General features: G+C 57.5%; 1 protein-coding gene across 1 annotated transcript; it reads right to left on the bottom strand.

Annotated features, from left to right (window-relative positions):
• Window positions 1-4602: 4602 nt before the first annotated feature.
• On the bottom strand, window positions 4603-16733 carry AKR1E2 (aldo-keto reductase family 1 member E2). Its single transcript, XM_055332492.1, has 10 exons — window positions 16633-16733; window positions 13651-13818; window positions 11644-11760; window positions 11411-11488; window positions 9913-10035; window positions 8466-8563; window positions 6796-6868; window positions 6265-6345; window positions 5234-5319; window positions 4603-4987 (listed from the first exon to the last, which is right to left on the bottom strand). The coding sequence occupies exons 1-10, from the start codon at window positions 16669-16671 to the stop codon at window positions 4945-4947; spliced, it is 906 nt and encodes a 301-aa protein (XP_055188467.1). The 5' UTR covers window positions 16672-16733; the 3' UTR covers window positions 4603-4944.
• Window positions 16734-18677: the final 1944 nt, after the last annotated feature.

Below are 18677 nucleotides of genomic sequence, written 5' to 3'. Positions count from 1 at the left end.
TCAATGCCTTGGCTTTTTAGTCTGTTTTGCTTTTTCCTGTCACTGAGGTTGAAATGCTGTCCCTGTGAAGTGATCACAGGAATATAAATCTCTAAAAAAAAACCAACCAACCAAACAAACAAACAAACAAAAAAGAAGGTCACCATTGAGTATACTTTCAAATTGCCAAAATCTAGCTTTTTACTTGTCTCCAAAAATTATTCTCTTTTGTTCTGTGAATTTACCACACTATACAATTTTATCAGGCCTTTAAAAGAGATCTGGAGCTTAATTAAAACACAATACAAAAAAAAAGGCCATGTTTCAATTAAAAAGTACTCATAATGCCAAGAACAAGGAGATTATCAAAATGGATGAAAAAGGATGAGCACCAGATGCACTGCACCAAGACGACCAAGATAGGAAAATTATCCGACCAAGGATTTTAAAGCAGTCATGGTGAACATGTTTCAACAAGCAATGACTACACATGTGGAACAAATGGAAAGACACAGTTTCAGTAAAGAAATAGAAGATATAAAGAATCACAAAATGGAAATGTTAGAACTGGAAAACCCAATAGTCAAAGTGGTACCTAGGAGGGTAAAACGACATAAATCACCCAATGGGAACAAGAGAGAGAAAATGAGCTGGGGGAAAAAACAGGAACAGAGCCTGTGGACCTTGAACAATAACAAAAGCTCTAACATTCATGTGATCAGAGTAGGGGGGATGCAGAGATGTTGGTCAAAGGCACAAATTCTGTTATAAGTTCTGAGGATCCAATGTTCAGCATGTAATCATAGTTAATAATACCGTGCTGTAACACTGACATGTGCTTAAAGAATCGATCTTACGTGCTCTCACCAAAAAAAAAAAAAAAAAAAAAAAAAAGCCATCTAGGGTGATGGGTGTATTAATTAACCTGATCGTGGGAATCATCTCCTAAAGTGTATGTTTATTAAATCACTTAGCTACTGGAAGTATAATTTTTCAAAAAACTTCACAGATATTGGAGAGTCCAAATTTCAAAAGTGATATAATTAGTAAAAGGGACTGAAAAATGAGTGCCAGGATTTATTAAGAACTTCCAAAGATTTGCTTTCTCCATTTGCATCAATGCATCTCTGTGAGGGATTTTCAGCTCCAGCTGCTTGCCATGAAGACTGTGTTTCAAATCAAACTGAGTTTACGATCAAAATTTCAAATTTCTGTATCACAAAGTATTGAATCAAGATTGACAAAAAAAAATATATATGTAAAGCGTAGTTGAATCCTTGCTTTGAAAAGAATGTAACCACAATAAATTAGTGAGAACAAAGAGTTTGGACCATGATTAAAGTTCTTATTTTTCCATTTTTATTTCATCTCTGGCTCAGTGCAAAGTTTTTTTTTCTATTTTTTGGGGGTATTTTATAACGTACACACTGGATTAATAAAGAAGTGTATTCATATAATACATAAATAAATATACATTGTTTGGGTGCAAGTTCAAAAACTGTTAGTAATAGTAGGGGTTCCACCAAAAAAGAGGGAGTCCACTGTTCAGAGGTCACGTTGCCGTGTGTGCACCAGACAAGAAACCAACACCGTCCTTTGTCAGGAAGGCTGCGCAAGCCCGGGGAGGCCGGGCAAACCCGTGTTCCTCTCTCCCTGTGGACCCGGTGGGAGCGTCAGTCCCACCCCGACAGGTGCCGCACCCGCAGTGAGCCGGGGCAGGTGTCATACCCTCTGGGGGCTGGGGCAGGTGCCGCGCCCGGGGGAGCAGGCAGAGGTGCCGCCCCTGCAGGGAGCCTGGAGAGGTGCTGCACCTGCGGGGAACATGCAGAGGTGCCGCCCCCGGGGGGAGCACGGAGAGGTGCTGCACCTGCGGGGAGCACGGAGAGGTGCGGGGCCCCGGGGGAACACGGAGAGGTGCTGCACCTGCGGGGAACATGCAGAGGTGCCGCCCCCGGGGGGAGCACGGAGAGGTGCTGCACCTGCGGGGAGCACGGAGAGGTGCGGGGCCTCGGGGGAGCACGGAGAGGTGCGGGGCCTCGGGGGAGCACGGAGAGGTGCTGCACCTGCGGGGGGCACGGAGAGGTGCGGGGCCCCGGGGGAACACGGAGAAGTGCGGGCCCCGGGGGAGCACGGAGAGGTGCTGCACCTGCGGGGGGCACGGAGAGGTGCGGGGCCCCGGGGGAGCACGGAGAGGTGCTGCACCTGCGGGGGGCACGGAGAGGTGCGGGGCCCCGGGGGAGCACGGAGAGGTGCTGCACCTGCGGGGGGCACGGAGAGGTGCGGGGCCCCGGGGGAACACGGAGAGGTGCTGCACCTGCGGGGAACATGCAGAGGTGCCGCCCCCGGGGGGAGCACGGAGAGGTGCTGCACTTGCGGGGGGCACGGAGAGGTGCCGGCCCTGGGGGAGCACGGAGAGGCCACATCCGCAGGGCGCGGCGGCAAGTGTCGCACCCACCGGGCAGGGGCAGGGGCAGGTGCCATACCCTCGGGCAGCCGCGGTCGGGACCAGGTGGTGGGCGGGGTGCACCTGGCGGGCGCCCCTGGGCCGCTGGGAAGGAGGCCCAGTCTCAGAAGCCGGGTAAACAAACAGGGCCCTGCCGCCTGTCCCCGTCGGGCCCCTTTGCTCCCAGCCGCCCCCGTGTGGCCCAGGCTCGGGAACTAACCCTCCCCCCCCCCGCCCCCTGCACCCCCACCCCCTGCCCCCCTGCACCCCACCGCTCCCCGCAGCTGGCCCGTTCGCTCCTGCTCTTGAGGATCCAAGAAGAGCCCCCCCCCCCCCCGGGAGCCAAAGATGGACCAGGCCTTCGGCTTCCCCCTGCAGCCCTGCTCGCTCCCGGCCCCCCCACCCCCACCCCGACGACCCACGCGAGAGCCTCCGATCCACAGGCGGGGCAGCGGCGCCCTCTGCCGCCAGAGCCGCGGATGCGCGGGCGCCCGTCGCGGGGCGACCTGGAGAGGCTCCTGGGCTCCTCCAGGGGAGGGGAGGCCCGGGGTCCCTGCGGGGCAGGCCTGGGGTGTTGGCCTAGGCCCTCAGTCCGCGTCGCCCCCGAGCTCCCCGGGGCGCTCCTGGATATGCACAGAGCGAACCCGGGAGCCGCTGGCCCAGGTGCAGAGGCGCAGCGCTCCCCGCGGGCGCGTGTCCTCCCCGGGCTGCGTGGGGCCCAGTGTTTCTCATCCTCGCTGGTTGCCCTGGTGTTGCTATTCCAAATGTTTCTAGCAAAAAAATAAAAATAAAAATAAAATAAAAACAACGACCAATCTGTAATAGTTTTTTCTATAGAATATAAAGTGATGGAACTTACCTTTTGGTCCCTCCAGGCTCACCTGTGAATGGACATTGGTCAGCGTCGGAGTTTGAGGTGTCGGGATGAGAAGAAAGCCCCCTGCAGCCAGCAGTGCCTTTGCAAGGCCGGAGTCGTGGTGATAAGGATTCAGTGTAACATGTGGAAGTCATTTACATTAGGCCGGAGATCGATGACCGGCTGAAACTGGTCAAAATATTAAGTGAACGGTTGCACCAACTGTACATCCAGTATACACGTTCGTGCATGTTTAATTTTTTGAAGATTTTATTTATTTACAGAGAGAGAGCACAAGTGGGGAGGAGGGGGTGGCTCCTCGCTGAGCCGGGAGCCTGATGTGACCCAGGACCCGGGGATCACAACCTGAGCTGAAGGCAGCTGCTTAACCACCTGACCCCCGGGACGCCCCTACACATTTTTAAAAAGCGAGTTACAAATTATGTATGCTATGTGGCAGGTTTTGTGAAGTGAAGTGTTTATGCCCATTTATTAGATATGTTTTTTAAAGATTGATAGAAGAGTGAGCATGCAGTGGGGAGGGGCAGAGAGAGAAGCAGGTTCCTCGCTCACTAGGCGCAGAGCCCCATGACCTCACGACCCTGAGATCATGACCTGAGTCCAAACCAAGAGTCCCATGCTCAACCGACTGAGCCACCCAGGCGCCCCTATCTGCATGTCATAGATGTGGGCAAAGACCACAAGGATCCACTAGAAAGAGGAGTTTTCCTAGATATTGCTCTTTTAGGCCTTTTTTACTTTCTCTAGTTGAGCTTCTCTCAGTTCTTTGCATTGTGAATTTGGTCGAATTACTTTGTCACAAAATTCTGTAAATGTTAATAAGAAGTACTATTAGCCAATTGTGTTGAATTTTTCTTACACTTGCAAACAGGGAGACGCCTGCTAATTAACTCATGAAAATGAGCCTTTTAAGTCTCGCATAATTTATAGCAGCTTTAACAAGAGTGGCCCCAATAGTGCTGAGGTGACCCCTCGTGAGACGGGTGACACACTGCCCTGAATGGGCCTGCGTTGGATACGCCCTCATGCCCTTCCTTGTGCAGAGTGTGGACGGCCTGGGCACCGAGCGTCCTCTCTGAGCTGGGGTTTCCACTATGTGGAGAAGGAAAAATGCCTCTCTGTTGACCTGAGACATCTCCCACTTTCAGCCCCGTGTTCTTTGGATGTGTCAAGGTAAGGATTTTGCTTTAAAATCGTTGGGGCGGGGAGGGGGGTGGGCTGGCCGGCACAGGGGAGCACAGGGGACGCAAGGCGGGCCCAGGGCTGCAGTGGGGCCGAGTGACAGATACAAAGACTCATCATGCCATGGTCTCAACTCTTGTATTTATCTAAATATTTCCATAATACAATCTTTTTTTTTTTTTTTTTTGAGAGTGCAGGCCACATTGTCTTGTAAAATACCATCACACTGTGCTCAAAGGACTGAGGGTTCTCTGTGGAGAGGATCACCCTCTCCCTTTCCATCATGGAGACCATCTGAACCATATGAATTTGTCAGGAAGCTCAGCTGCCATTCCAGGCGGGAATCCACCCGAATCAAGCCCCGTCCCTCCCGTCCCCTCCCTGGCAGCCCAGGGCAGAGGCTGGTGGTTCGGGCCTCGTGGATCCGCCCGCCCGGGCAGGAGGAGGAAGCGGGAAGCCACGCTCAGAAGTATATGTTGAAAGGATAGTCCTTGTGGTTTACAGCTCTGAAAAACAGGAAAACAAATCAAATGCTTATTCTCTTTAAGAGAAACATTCTAAGAGACACAGTTGTGCACTTTCAAGGTCCCTGATGTGCCAAATTAGTCTTTGGATTCGCTCAGGGGCACAGCCTCAAACAGAAAAGACTTAGGAGTTATGAGAAGGCTTAATTAACCTAAAACGTATATAATCAACACCGATTCAGGAACCAATCCCTCTATTTTGAAAGGAAGTAAAGGAGACGTATTTACATGGGTAACGTGCACAGCCGCAAGTTCCTGTCCAGGTCAAGGATGTCATTCATGTCCTGTTCTGATAATGTAAAGTCGAACACCTGCAGCCAATACAGACGTTCACGGCAAAGTCAGGTCAGGGAGCACTTCGTCGAGCATGTGCTACCTGCCAAGTGTCGTGCCAGGCCTGTCGGGGACACCAAACGGAGGGCGAACGGTGCCTGTGGCCCCCCGGGTCTTCCCCAGAGCCTTGGCCTTCCCACACGCACGTGGGCCGCGGGCCTTGGCCTGCCGCTGGCTGCCTCGGAGCTGGCTGGGAGCTCCTGGAAAGTCGGGGGGGGGTACTGCACTCATCCCCTGGGAGTACGGGACACCCCAGGATGGTGAAGGGGTGCAGCAAAGCTTTCCCACTGCTCAAAAAAAAAACAAAAAACAAAAAACAAAAAACCAAAACCATTTGTGCCTCCCACCCTACCAGCTAGGAGGACGCTCATCCACGGGACCAGCCACTCTGACAGTGTTCAGAATGCAGGGTCCTCTTCGCGTGTGTTCCCTCTGAAGCAGAGCTCTAAGCTGCACCGTCCCTGCCCCGCCCACCCTTTGGCTCCTAACATACTTGAAAACTATGACCCACTCCAGAAATAGGAGCTTTTCTCCCAGGAGGGCCGACCCTGGTTGCAGCCGAGGGGCTGGGAGATAAGGTGGAGTGGCCTCGGGCCCGGCCTCTGCCCACAGGAGAGGCCCCACCACAGTCCAGGGGAAGCCAGGGACTCGGGGTCCCCAGCAGCTGTGGCTGGAGGGGGGCAGGGGCCCAGGGGGGTGGCTGGGCTCAGTTCTGGTGGGGTCGGCGGGCAGGTGCCTGGCTGTTCTCGCATCTCAGCTCCCAGGCTGGGACTGTCACACCCTCGGGTTCCTCGGGCTGTGGCTGCAGCTTCAACCTGCACGCTTGCTGCGTCACAGCCAGCAGGGCCTGTGCACGAGGTGGCCGACCCCCGCTAGCTGCATGTGTTCCCAAGCCCTCCACCTAAAAGAAGAGAAGCACTTTCCTGGATATTCTCAATAATCCGCTTGGGGGTGACTGATTTGGGAATCACGATCACATTCCTCTGGATCTGAAATCGGAGCAAAATCTGCAGAAATAAAAAAAAAAAAGCCTAATATCAGACACAGGGAGGAGATTCCACGGAGTTGGCGGCTTCTCACGCAGTTTACAGCGTATCGTACAGTGAAAAAGTCCAAAAGTCAGGGACAGCTTTTAATCACAAAGCTTTTCTGTTCCAAAGTCCTTTATGAACCCACACCAGTATTTTCTGGAAGGTTTTCCCAATGTGTGTGTAATGACCGCCACCGGCCCGTGGAGACCTCTGTGACTTAATGAGATCCCATGGATGTGCCCAACGCCTCGACCCTGGACGTCAGAGCAAGGAAGCCGGTGGGAAGGCCTTTCCTGTTCCACTCGCTGGTGTGCGGGGGGGCCCAGCACATGCTGGTGAAGCGTGGGGGCCTGGCCAGGGGCTCCTGTCCTCCGTCCTTGCCCGTCCTGGCCCCCAGAGGAAGCAGGCCCGCCCAGCCCCTCCTACCTGTGCCGGGGACTTGTTGTGCTTCTGCGCCACCCTCTGGATCACAGGGTCATCCAGCAGGTCTACGCCCTCACTAGAGAGAGCAGGGCCGGGCAGGGGGTTAGGGGGTCCAGCGTGCATGCTCCTGGCTTTGAAAACCCCGCTACTTCCTCCAAAGGGCAAAACCGAGATTTATTTTCGTCTGATCGCTACAGCTGCTGGCTGCGGGGACGGTAAATGGGACTGAAGCGCTCCCCACCCCAACCCCACTGGCTGACACTTCCCAGGAGATAGCTGGACACGCTGCTGCTCTTGGTGGATACATGGTGTTTCCTCGAGGACGAGGTGGCACCATCGGAGGGCCCATGGCCTGGTGTGACGTCTACGGGCTGTCTGACCTCGCTCACCGTAGGGCCTGCAGCGGCGCCTAAACTGCTGCTGCTGCTGCTGGCAATCTCAGAAAGCTCAACTCGGGGCCCACAGGAGCCTGAGCCCAGGAACACGCGGAAGGTCTAGTGCGGAGACCCCGGGGCTACGGCCTGGCGCCAACCCTGGGCCCGCGTCCCACAGGGAGAGGCCCTAAACACTCCGGAGAGGCATTTCCTCGGCCAGCACTCCTTAAGCGGCTCTACAGACAGTGCTCAGAGCCTCCTGGAGGAACTGACCAGCTGATCTCACCTGCCGCGGGCCCAGCACTCAGCTGGTTCCCTCCCCTGGGCGGCCCTGGGACCCCACGCTCATCTGTACGACACGACCCGGGCTTCCAGCAACTACTGCGTTCAGACACCTGTGCCCACCTCCCACGGCAGACACACACACACACACACACACACACACACACACACACACACAGACAGGTATTTAGAGTCAAATGCTTCCAGCCCTCCCGGGCCCCTGGTCTGTCCCAGGCACCGAGCCAGGGGTGGAAGAGAGTCACAAATCACACGCTGTCCCTGCACTTGAGCAGCTCTGACAAGTGGGGACAGGAATTAATGACAAGACAGTGAGACGAGGGCTATGGACAAAACCGGGATATGGGGAGTGTGGGGAGCTTCCTGGAGGAGGTGACACAGAATTAAACCGTGTATCAGAAATCAGAGTTAGCCAGATTTAAAAAGAAAAAAAGGGTCCGAGCAAGATCTCTAGGTAAAGAGAACAGCACGTGAGAGGCACAGAGCCCGGAAAGACGGCGCTTCTTCCCGGGAGCCCCGCGTGGTGTCAAGTGCTGGGCGAGCACGCTTGTTGGGGGAAGAACCGAGGCCAGAAGCACGCAGAGGCCAGACCAGTGGGACTTCGAGGCCAAGCCAAGAATGGAAGGGTTTTCCGGCAGGAAGGTGACCTGATCCTACTGAGCCGCCCCATCTGGTACCTCAGGGACAGTGGGTGGGAAGCAGGCAAGCCCAGCCCGAGCCAGGAGGCTGCGAGAACTAGCGAGAATTAGCGGGGAGAGCGCTCGCTTAACTACGGCAGGGGTGGCAGGAACACAGATGGAGAGACAGACCCCGGCCCTGTGGCAGAATGGCCTGGAGGACGTGCAGGTGTCTGGTCCGGGTGGTGCGAGCGGCCAAGGGGGCTCGTTCGCTTAGCAGGTGGAGGGAGCACGGCACAACGGCTGGGGTCGGGGGGAGGGGGCCGGGCAAGCCTCCCCTTCCTTCAGAGAGCCCCTGCCACCACCCGCAACGCACCCCTACCTGGAACCGCCGAGGGGCCGGTACGCGGTCACGGACACCTGTCTGGACTGGCAAAATCCGATGAGCTCCTTCTGGGTGAGATATGGGTGGCACTCAATCTACAGAGAGAGTCACAGCTTACCAGGGGGTTTGGGACCGACAGGCCACCAGGAAACAGGGCACGCGCTCACAGTCGGCTCTGCTCCCGAGGAGCCGCGGGCCCGTCCCCAAGCACAGGCCTCCGCCGCCGTGGGGTGACAGACCCCTGGGAACAGGCAGGAGGGCTCCCACACTCCCCGGGTGCTCCAACGGCCCCTGCCTGGTGAGGTGCCCCCTCTGGGCCTGTATTTCCGCTCCAGCCTGTGGCACTCTCGTGCCTCACGTGGGGACAGTGGCTGCTCTGTGAGTGGCAGCCAGGGAGCTTCCAGAAGGCAGAGGCTGTTCTGCTTCCTGCTCTGGGTGCTGACCGCTTGAGCACGCTCACCTGCAGAGACTCACCGAGCGATGCCCTTTCCTGTACCCACGTGATAGGAAGGGTATTTTTTTTTTTTTTTAAGATTTATTTATTCCTGAGAGACATGGAGAGAGAGGCAGAGACCCAGGTAGAGGGAGAAGCAGGCTCCATGCAGGGAGCCCGATGTGGGACTCGATCCCGGGACCCCGGGGGTCACGCCCTGAGCAGAAGGCAGGTGCTCAACAGCGGAGCCACCCAGATGCCCCAGAAATTTGTTGTAAAAAAGGAATCTGATGCTCTATTCTTAATGTCCCCAAACCAGAAACTACCCAAGGGCCCATCCATGCCAGAATGGGTAACTACCCTGTGCTGTATTTACGTCGCGGAATGCCACGCAGAGATCGGAACAGTGGACAACCACACGTGAACGTGGATGCATCTGACAACTATACTGTGGAAAGCCAGACGCAGCAGAGTACGTCACGCGTCACTTCATCGACTACGTTCAAAAGCGGCTCGGTGCCGTCAGTAATCGGCACAGCGGCTGCCCTTGGCGGGCGGTGGTCACGCTGTTTCTGTGCCTGGATGCCGGGCATGGAGCGCGCCGAGGCTCAGGAGAAGTCATCGAGTCCCAGGGTCATGTGCGCGCTCTGTGGACGTCCGTGACGCTGTGCAACCGTTCAGGTAAAGTGAAGTACTGCAAAAATGCCCTTTGCTCACGAGCCAGCCCTGTGCACAGAAGGCCTGGGCAGCACCGTGGGTGAGGGAGGACAGCTCACCAGGACCCTCTGCCGCCTCTGCACAGAGCAAACCCAGCTCCGCCCGCGCCCTGCCTCCCTAGGACACCTGCCGTCCCGCAGGCTCTCCTGCCTCGGCGCCCACTCCCGGCCGATTGCTCTTGACGGCACCGCTCTGCAGCCCCGGGAGGGGAAGGCCCACCTTGCACCCCACCCTTCCATTCCCAGCTTACTCACGCAGACAGGGCAGCTGCAGAGCCACCTGTTCAAGCCTCACCTGGTTAGTGATTGGCTTGAATCTCAAGTTGGGTTTGTTCAAAAGTCTGTCGAGCTGCTTGTGGTTGAAGTTTGACACCCCGATGGCTTTCACCAGCCCCATGACCACCAGGTCCTCCATGGCCTAGAGAGAACACAGGGTCCTGCGGATGCTCCACGCCCCGCACGCCTCTGTACACTGCGCTGAACTCACTCCACCCACCCCAGACTTCTGCGGATCCCACCCAACGTCCCATGGGCGTTTCTGCCCCCAGCGCCTACTCCACTTCCACCTCTCCCCGGCTGGGGGGCCTGGGACACGTGTTTATGACTCACGGAGCCTCAACGTCCCCACCTGCAAAGTGGGGACAAGCCTGTCCTCGCCACAGAATTGTCTTAAGATTCCATCCAACAACACGAACCCAAATCTCCCGAACGCACGGCACGTTAGGTATCGATACTCCTCTTACTCTGACTACCTGCTGATGTGGTGTCTGCGAGGACGTGCGATGCTGACCGTTGGCTCGCCTCCCTCTCTACCCAGGTTATGGACCTCCTGAGCACCATGAGGTGCCATCATTGTCCTGCTGGCCCTCTGCTCGAGGCGGAGCGTGGCCCGGTGCAGGGGACGGGGGCGGCATAAATCCCGAGTGGCCATGGGCAGGCGGCCAGTGAGCAGACACCAGCGCCTGCCTGCACGCTGCAGCAGCATCCAGAACCCCACTCGTGCTGCCGAGACCGCCCAGACTCTAACCCATGGCTTTCCAGAGAGGCAGTGCCCTGGGACAGAAAGGGCCGGGGACCCCCGGACACTGGCCCTGATAGCCCAGGCCCCGCTGCTAATCCCTTTCGCTGATTCCCGTTTAAAAGAAATGGGGGGAGAGGGTGGCCTGGGGGGTGCGCTTCCCCATCTGTGTGCCCCTCACCCTGCCCGGTCCTCGAAGGCCGGCTCTCACTCCTCTCCCTGAACTCAGTGTGAACTCGCCTGCTTCCCACGCCTCTACCCCACATCAGTGTGCAAGATCACACGCGCTGGGTCAGCCACGGCTGGTGGGGAACCCCCCGCTCCCGCACTCGCTGCTGTACTTGAGGCCTCCTCCCCCCTTTCCGTCCGGGCTCCAGCAGCAGCCTGCAGAGCTGCACCCCATCCCTCCAGCTTCTCCAACGAGCGGTTGCCGACAAGCCGACAAGCCGTCGGCAACTACAGAAGAGCCTGATGGGGCCCCACCGGGTAATGGAGAAATGGATTCTTAAGTTTTATTTCTATCCTCTTCTGTGTTTCCGTCATGACCACGTGCTGTTTCCTAATCAAGAAACAAGAGGACACTGAGAGTACCGGAGGCCTGCCCTAGTTGTCACTCAGACGGATGCGTCGGCGAGGGGAGGCAGCCTGAGCTACGGAAGCAGGTGGCCGCTGAGTCAGGTGTGCACCCCGTTCACGCCGCACACCCGTGCATTGGGCATGCGGCCAGCGTACCTGAACCAGCAAGCTCGCGATCCCCCGCCAGCTGATGGCTCACCTCCCAGGTATCCAGGAAGTCCGTGTCACTGGCTATGACCATGCCGCTGTGGTCCAGGGGCACGTCTTCTTCCCCGGACTGTGAGGCAGAGGAGGGAGCTGATGGGGAACTGCAGGCAAGTGAACGTGCGCGTGCGGCCCACATGGCCCGGGGACCCCGGCCCTGCCGCTGGCCCAAGCTCTCTGCGCCACCTGACGGCCGTGAGCAGGAAGCCGGTGCCTCCGGGACGTTACCTTGAAGCCCATGGGCCAGTGCATGAGGTAGAGGTCCAGGTAGTCCAGGTTCAGGGCTGTGAGACTCCTGGTGCATGCCGCCTTCACCAGCGACTTCTTGTGGCTGGTGCACCAGAGCTGCCGGCGGGAGGAAGGACGCCCGTGTTAGCACCACAGCTGCCCCTGCGCCCCACGATTCCAGCAGCGGGAAGGTGGACAACATCCGCGACCAGCCGGCAATCAACACGAGGTGGTGACGTCGGCCTCGGATGGTCCCGGGGGCTCCCTCGGGGACAGATCTCCGAAACGGGGCCCCTGTTGCCTGAGTCCCGCTGGAGGGAAGTCGGCAGCACGGGGAGCGATTTGTGGGAGGGCCGCCTGCTTATGGGGATCCGCTGGGACCAGACGAAAATCAACCCAAACGCCTGCAAGCAGAAGGGCAGGCACGAACCGTCCGACTCGCTCACTGGGTCTCCCGTTAAGTCGGCGCCGGCTGGGAAGGCCGCGTGGCCGCGGGTGAGGTGGGGCGGGTGTCCAGCGGCCCTGTCCTGACCTGGATACTTCCAGCCCCGCCCCTGGATCTGCCTCCCGTTACTTCCCGCTCCGCCGTGTCGTAGTGACCGCGACGAGGCCCGTCTGGGGCCTCCGACACAGCAAGAGAAGACAGATACGTGTTCCAGAAAGAAGACTGAAAGATAGGAAGAGAATCCAGAAACACCGGGTATTGACAGAAAGGCAGGAAAACACAAAAAAGGGAGGAATATACTGTGAATAAATAACGGTGCCCTCTAGACGGTGAGCACACAGAGTGATTTCTGTAAAAAACTTGCATTTCCACCACTTTTCCAAATGTCAAGGGCGAGGAGCACACCTGCCCTGCTGGCTCTGCTGCGCCCCGGAGAAACCTGTGCCCGGGTTTGGGGGCTGGCCTGGCAACCCCACAGCCAGCGCCCTCCTGGACCAGCAGGGGAGCTCTCTGAACCCCGCCAGGGACACACCGAGGCCTCTCCAGCTCTCCGGGATCTGACGAGTCACAGAGTCACGCAGGACAGTGACGTTACTACAGGAGCAGCAGTGCGTCCTGCAGCTATGGACATCGGGCCTGGAAAGTACTCGAGATGATCAGATCCCAAGCCTGGCTTTATACGCAAGGACGCCGTGAGCCCGTGCCACCCAGTGACTGCCCAGTGCCTCAGAGCTCGGGGACACCTGGCGTGTGGGCCGGGGCTCTGGCCTCACGGTCCTGACACCCCACGTGAGAGTCAACAGCTAAGGCGCTCTGGACTGCGCGCTGCCCGCGTCTGCCCCTCAGTGGCCCGCACGGCTGTCCCCCACGTCCCCCGTCTCCCAAGTCTGGGCTGCCCTCCTCTCCCACCCACACGGTGGCCAGGGTCTCCGGCCTCCTGAGCAAATGCACCTGTCTTTCCTTTTTATTAAAAAAAAAAAAAAGATTTTATCCATTTATTCATGAGAGACACAGAGAGAGAGGCGGACACACAGAGGGAGAAGCAGGCTCCACGCAGGGAGCCCGATGTGGGACTCGATCCTGGGACCCTGGGGTCACGTCCTGAGCCAAAGGCAGACGCTCAGTTGCTGAGTCCCCCAGATGTCCCCGCACCTCTCGGTGGCTGCAATTGCCTGATCTGACACAAGTCTCGCTGCTCCACCATATGAGCTCCCTACTTAAACACCTGCAACGGTGCTCCTCTGTGGGGAACAAGAGCGAGCCCCTGATTCACAGGCAGCTGGGCCCCTGGGATGCAGCCTGTCCCCCGCTGCAGCCTTATTTCCCGGTCCAGGAATGCCAAGCATCTTCCAGGTCCCTGTACCTGTCCCCACCGTGTACTCTGCCCACATGTCCCCTCTGTTTGTCACGCCGTCCCGGGCACCTTCCCCTGCACCAGTCCCAGCACGCGCGTCCTGCTCAGTTCCCCAGGGTCCTGAAAACCCTCCACACGCTAGGTCGGCTCTCCTGCCCCACAAGCCCTGCGGGGTCTACACCGGGGTCTACACCCTGTGACGTCCTACCTTACTGACGATAAACAGGTCCTCCCGCCTCACCACGCCCTCCGTGATCTTGCTGTGGATCCCGGCTCCGACCTCACTCTCGTTGTGGTACAAGTAAGCGCAGTCGAAGTGCCGATATCCTGCGTCGATGGCCACTTTCACGGCCTCGGCCACCTCCCCCGGGGCCGCCTGCGAAAGGAGCGCGACAGAAGGAACCCTCGCACTCAGGACACGGCCACTGCTCCCCCGCACCCAGGTCAGGTCCCCGCACCCGCGCCAGCGTGGGCCGGCCCTGCGATCAGGGCCCGTGGGAGTCAGGGCAGCTCCCGAGCCTCTAAGTTCCAGCTCCTCGATGTGTTCGGGGAAAACTCTGTAGGTATTTTTGGTGCCTGCAAATCAGGGAGCCACATCCTCTGCTGTGCCTCCTGAACCAGCAGAGGAATAAAGACACGGAGGAGGCATCACAGTAGTAAAGGAGACATAAGAAGGTGCAGATTCAGCCTCTACCTGGGAAGACCAGAAGGCCAAGGGGAAAGGCAAACGGGTACACTCGCTTGAAGATAGCCCACCCCCCGCGGAGGAGCTCCCCAAACCCACAGGCACAGTAGGGCTTTCATCAGAAAAAACACTCCCTGTGGACGGGGCTGCTCAACAAGCAAAAGGGCTGAAGTGGAGGAAGGAGCCCGGGGAGGGCTCACGACGTCCACCGGGCGTCCCCAAGGGCTTCATGGTTCTCAGAGCACTTGCTCGCTCGACCTTCGTGGAACCCCCTGAGCCAGGTCTTCACTCACGAGCAGCATTCAGAGGCACTGAGAGCTAATGAAGCAGCATCCACCCCAAGTCGGGAAACGAACCACCAAGAAATGAGAAGGGGAGGGAAAATGTGAGAACAAGAACAAACATCCAATAAGACACGGCGGAGATCAACAAAGCCAGAGCTAGGTCTCTGAAAATCCTTAGTAAGGTGGACAAACTTCTGATGAGACTGACAGCACCAAATTTTTTTTTTTTAATGACCTCAATGAAAAACAGCCATACAGATTAAACCGAGACCCAAAATTGCAGAAAATATTATCGGTCACTACAAACTGACAATTTGCAGAGATGGAAAGACTGGGAGAAATCCCTAGAGAAACTTACTTGAGAAGAAGTAAAAGCCGAATTGTCCTATAATTATCTTTTTTTTTTTTTAATGAAGCAATTCGTTGAACACACAGAGTTCTACGTTTTCAAGGATGAGATTGTCCCAAGTTGACACTAAATCTTTCATAGAAAAGCAAAGGAAAGAATATTCCCAACTCATTCCACCAGACCAGCATAACCCTGGCATCAAAAGCAGACAAAAATATTAGGACAGTCACACATGGATCTTGCTCATCGATCGTTGCAAAAATCCTAAGTAAAATAACAGCAAAATGGATGCAATATACTACGGAAAAAGAACATACCACAGCCACACTGAGTTTATCTGACATGGCCAAGGACGGCTTGATATCAGAAAGTCCATAATAATTCACCACATGAACATATTAAAAAAATACACGTTGTCAATCAATGTTGGATAAGATTCAACACCCATTTCTGATTCCAACTCTCAGTAAACTAAGAAAAAAGAAAACTCTTTAACCTGGTAAAGAATACCCACACTTAAAACAACAACCATAACAACAGCAAAAAAGAAAAAAAAAAAACACAAAAAAAACAAAACTAGGCCCCACACCTAATATGAGGTTCCAACTTCTGACCGTGAGGTCAGAGTCCTATGCTCCACCAACTGAGCCAGCCAGCCAGATGGCCCCGGGGAAGACTATTTTCCTATGCATCAACAGTGAATGACCTGAAGACATAATTTCAGAGAAGTTTCATTTCCAATAGTATCACAGAGCGTCCAGTATCCAGGACTAATTCCCCAAATGAAGGGTCTGCTCTCTCCAGGGAAAGCTGTATGTACAACCAGACGAAGAGACACTGACAGACACAATCTATCTAGGACAATGTATTAACAGAGAAATAGACTATGCTTGTAGAAGGCCAGGTTTAATACGAAAAAGTCAGTTCTCTCCAGATTGATCCATGGATTTAATGTGATCCCACAGACTGAGAATGATCTTCCTCCCCCCCCAGGCCATCTTGAACTTGGGGTGTCCTTGTGCTTCACTGGGGTGAACAGAATGCAGCCAGAGAGGTTTCCAGCCTAGGCTTCAGGGCGCCCTGTGCATTTCCCTGGCTCCCTCGGGGCCTCAGCCATCATCACCCAGAGGATACCCCAGGATAGCCTGCTTGAGGCTGAGAGTTGGGTGCAGCCACAAGGATTAGCCCCAGGGGGCCCGACCCAGGCACGGGACAGGGCTGCCCAGCCGAGCACCCTGCATGCAGCCGAGCACCCTTCATGCAGCCGAGCACCCTGCATGCAGCCGTCGGGACCCACATGCTGCCCTAGGCCACTGTGTCTCTGTGGTTGTCACTGAGGCCGCCCTTGGGGGCCAGCAGAGATAATCGATAGTAGTGCTGTGACCTGACTGCACAAACGCGAGACTCTGCGTGGTGGTCAGGAAGGGGCGAACAGGGCCGACCCAGCTCTGTGCACCTGGGTCCAGCAACACCAGAGAGGAATGGTTTGGCCCCAGAAGCAGGCTTTTTTTTTTTTTTTTTTTTTTTTAGGTTTCCTAGCGCTGGTTGCTGTGCAGAGGGCGGTGCAGCAAAGGCAGGCGGGGAAGTCGAGGCACGGAGCCCTGCGGAGCGCTGGCTGCGCGCGCACACAGCCCCAGGAGGGGCCGCGGAGCCCCAGCAACCGTGCAAGTCGCACCCCAGGTCTCCAGGAGCCGGAGAGCACCTCGCAGGATTATACCTGGGTGATGCTAAGCCCTCCGCAGCCGGCCCCTCCCACGATAAAACGCGGGGTTCAACAGGTGCCAGCAGGTGCGCAGGGGCGTGTGATGCGGAGTGGCCCCCACCCCAGGGCGGCGGGTGGCCCCGCGGGCCTCGCAGGGGAGGCCGCCTCACCTTCCAGGTGCCCAGGCCCACTGCCGGGATGCGCTCCATCCTCCCGCCGCCGCCGCCGCGCAACTGCGGGGCTCGCGGCCGCAGCGCCCCAGGGGCGCGGGGGGCGGGGCCGGAGGGGCGGCCCTGATTGGCTGGCGGCCGGGGACACGCCCACCCCCTGGGAGCCGGGAGGCGATGTGCGCACGCGCGGGCCTGCGCGCTCCTGGAGCCTGGGGCTTGGGAGGGAGGAGGGGGGGGAGGCCCGGCCGCGGGGAGGCGGGAGGAGGGGCTGGTGTTCCGGGTTCCGGGGACCGCAGGGCTGGGCCAGGCCTCGGCTCCCGGCGCTGGAGCCCGGGTAGGGCCTCCCTTCAGCAAGGAGAGGGGAGACCTTGCTCCCCTGCAACCTGACGTGCTTGGGGCGGGCATCGAGGGCCCCCGGGCTCCTCGAGGTCCGTCGGCCTCGGGGCTCCGTCGATGACACACCTGGCTGGGTCCAGTAAATGCTTTCTACTCCCTGGGGTCCCGGCAGCAGGACCTGCGGGGTGCAGAATGGGGCGCAGCACTGCCTGACGCACCCCACCCCGCCCCCACCCCGCCCCGGCGGAGGACCAGCCTCCCGGCTGGCGCCGCAGGTGGAAGGGGGCGGAGTCATCTCCCGGCTGCGCTGGGCAGGCTTCGGGAATGAACTGGAAGCCCCAGGGAGTGGTCGGAAACCGGGGGACATGGAGGATCCGAGGTCCTCTTCGTCCCCCCGGAGCCTCCACGTCCTGCCCCTTGGTGCCCCGGGGCCTGGGAACCCCACTGCCCGGATGACCTCAAAGGTGTGTGTGTTTTAAGATTTTATTTATTTATTCATGATAGACACACACACACACACACACACACACACACACACACACACAGAGGCAGGCCCCATGCAGGGAGCCCGACGTGGGACTCGATCCCGGGTCTCCAGCATCACTCCCTGGACCGAAGGCGGGCGCTAAACCGCTGAGCCCCCCCGGGATCCCCCAAGGTGTGCTTTAATTGCTAGGTTCCGGCCTGGGGCTGCGGAGCCAGCGGGGCAGGGAAGGGACCCCCCCCCCGGGAGGCCGTGTGGACCCCACCTGGACCCTTCATCATGAGCTTCTCAGCTGAAGGGCGCTCCAAGCCCCTCTCACTGAAGCATTCGGCTGCTGTACCCCTGCGGTCACCCGGGGTGTGAGTGCTGGAAGGGCCCACGGGGTCCCCGCCCTCCAGGAGCTCACGGCCCAGCGTGGGAGATGGACAGAAACAGGGGAGACAAGACCGAGGGCTCAGGGAAATGAAGCAGGGCCTGGAGGGTGGCCGGGAGCCCCTCGATAGGTCTAAAAGGCCCCCAGGGTGGCATTTATGCTGTGACTGGGAAGACCAGTGGAGCCAGCCCTGCACAGTGTGGGAACAGTGTGCTGGGGGAGCTCAGAGGTGCAGAGGTTCAGACAGGCAGAGATGCCCAGAAGGAGCCAGTGCGCCTGGAGAGAGCAGGGGAGGGGAGAGGGAGGCGAGAGCAGGACCAGACCTGGCCCTGGAAGGGCATACTGGGTGTCTGCTGTGAGGACAAATGTTATGTCACCGCCTCTGGGGGTTAGGATCCCCACTTGGCTGGGCAGAAGCGCTGCCTCAAGTCTCCCAGGAGGCCGGGCTGGGGTTGCAGCTGACGCTCTGTTGGGGCAGGACCCACTTCTGAGCCCATTCACACGTTGTTGGCCAGATTAGGTTTATTTTTTATTTTATTTATTATTTTTTAAAGATTTATTTATTTATTCATGACAGAGAGAGAGAGAGAGAGAGAGAGAGAGAGAGACAGGCACAGGGAGAAGCAAGCTCCATGCTGGGAGCCCAATGCAGGACTCGATCCCGGGACTCCAGGATCACGTCCTGGGCCAAAGGCAGGCGCTAAACCCCTGAGCCACCCAGGGATCCCCCAGATTCAGTTTAGACAAGGTCTCAGTTCTTTCAAGTCCGGTGATCTGATCTGAGCCCTCTTTCAGTTCCTAGCGATGGGAACCAGAGAGAGAGAGACAGACAGACAGAGGGAGGGGAACAGG

This window comes from Nyctereutes procyonoides, unplaced genomic scaffold (genome assembly GCF_905146905.1).
Source record: "Nyctereutes procyonoides isolate TBG_1078 unplaced genomic scaffold, NYPRO_anot_genome, whole genome shotgun sequence".
Taxonomy (NCBI): Eukaryota; Metazoa; Chordata; class Mammalia; order Carnivora; family Canidae; genus Nyctereutes; species Nyctereutes procyonoides.
This window is presented reverse-complemented; position numbering and strand designations above follow the sequence as displayed.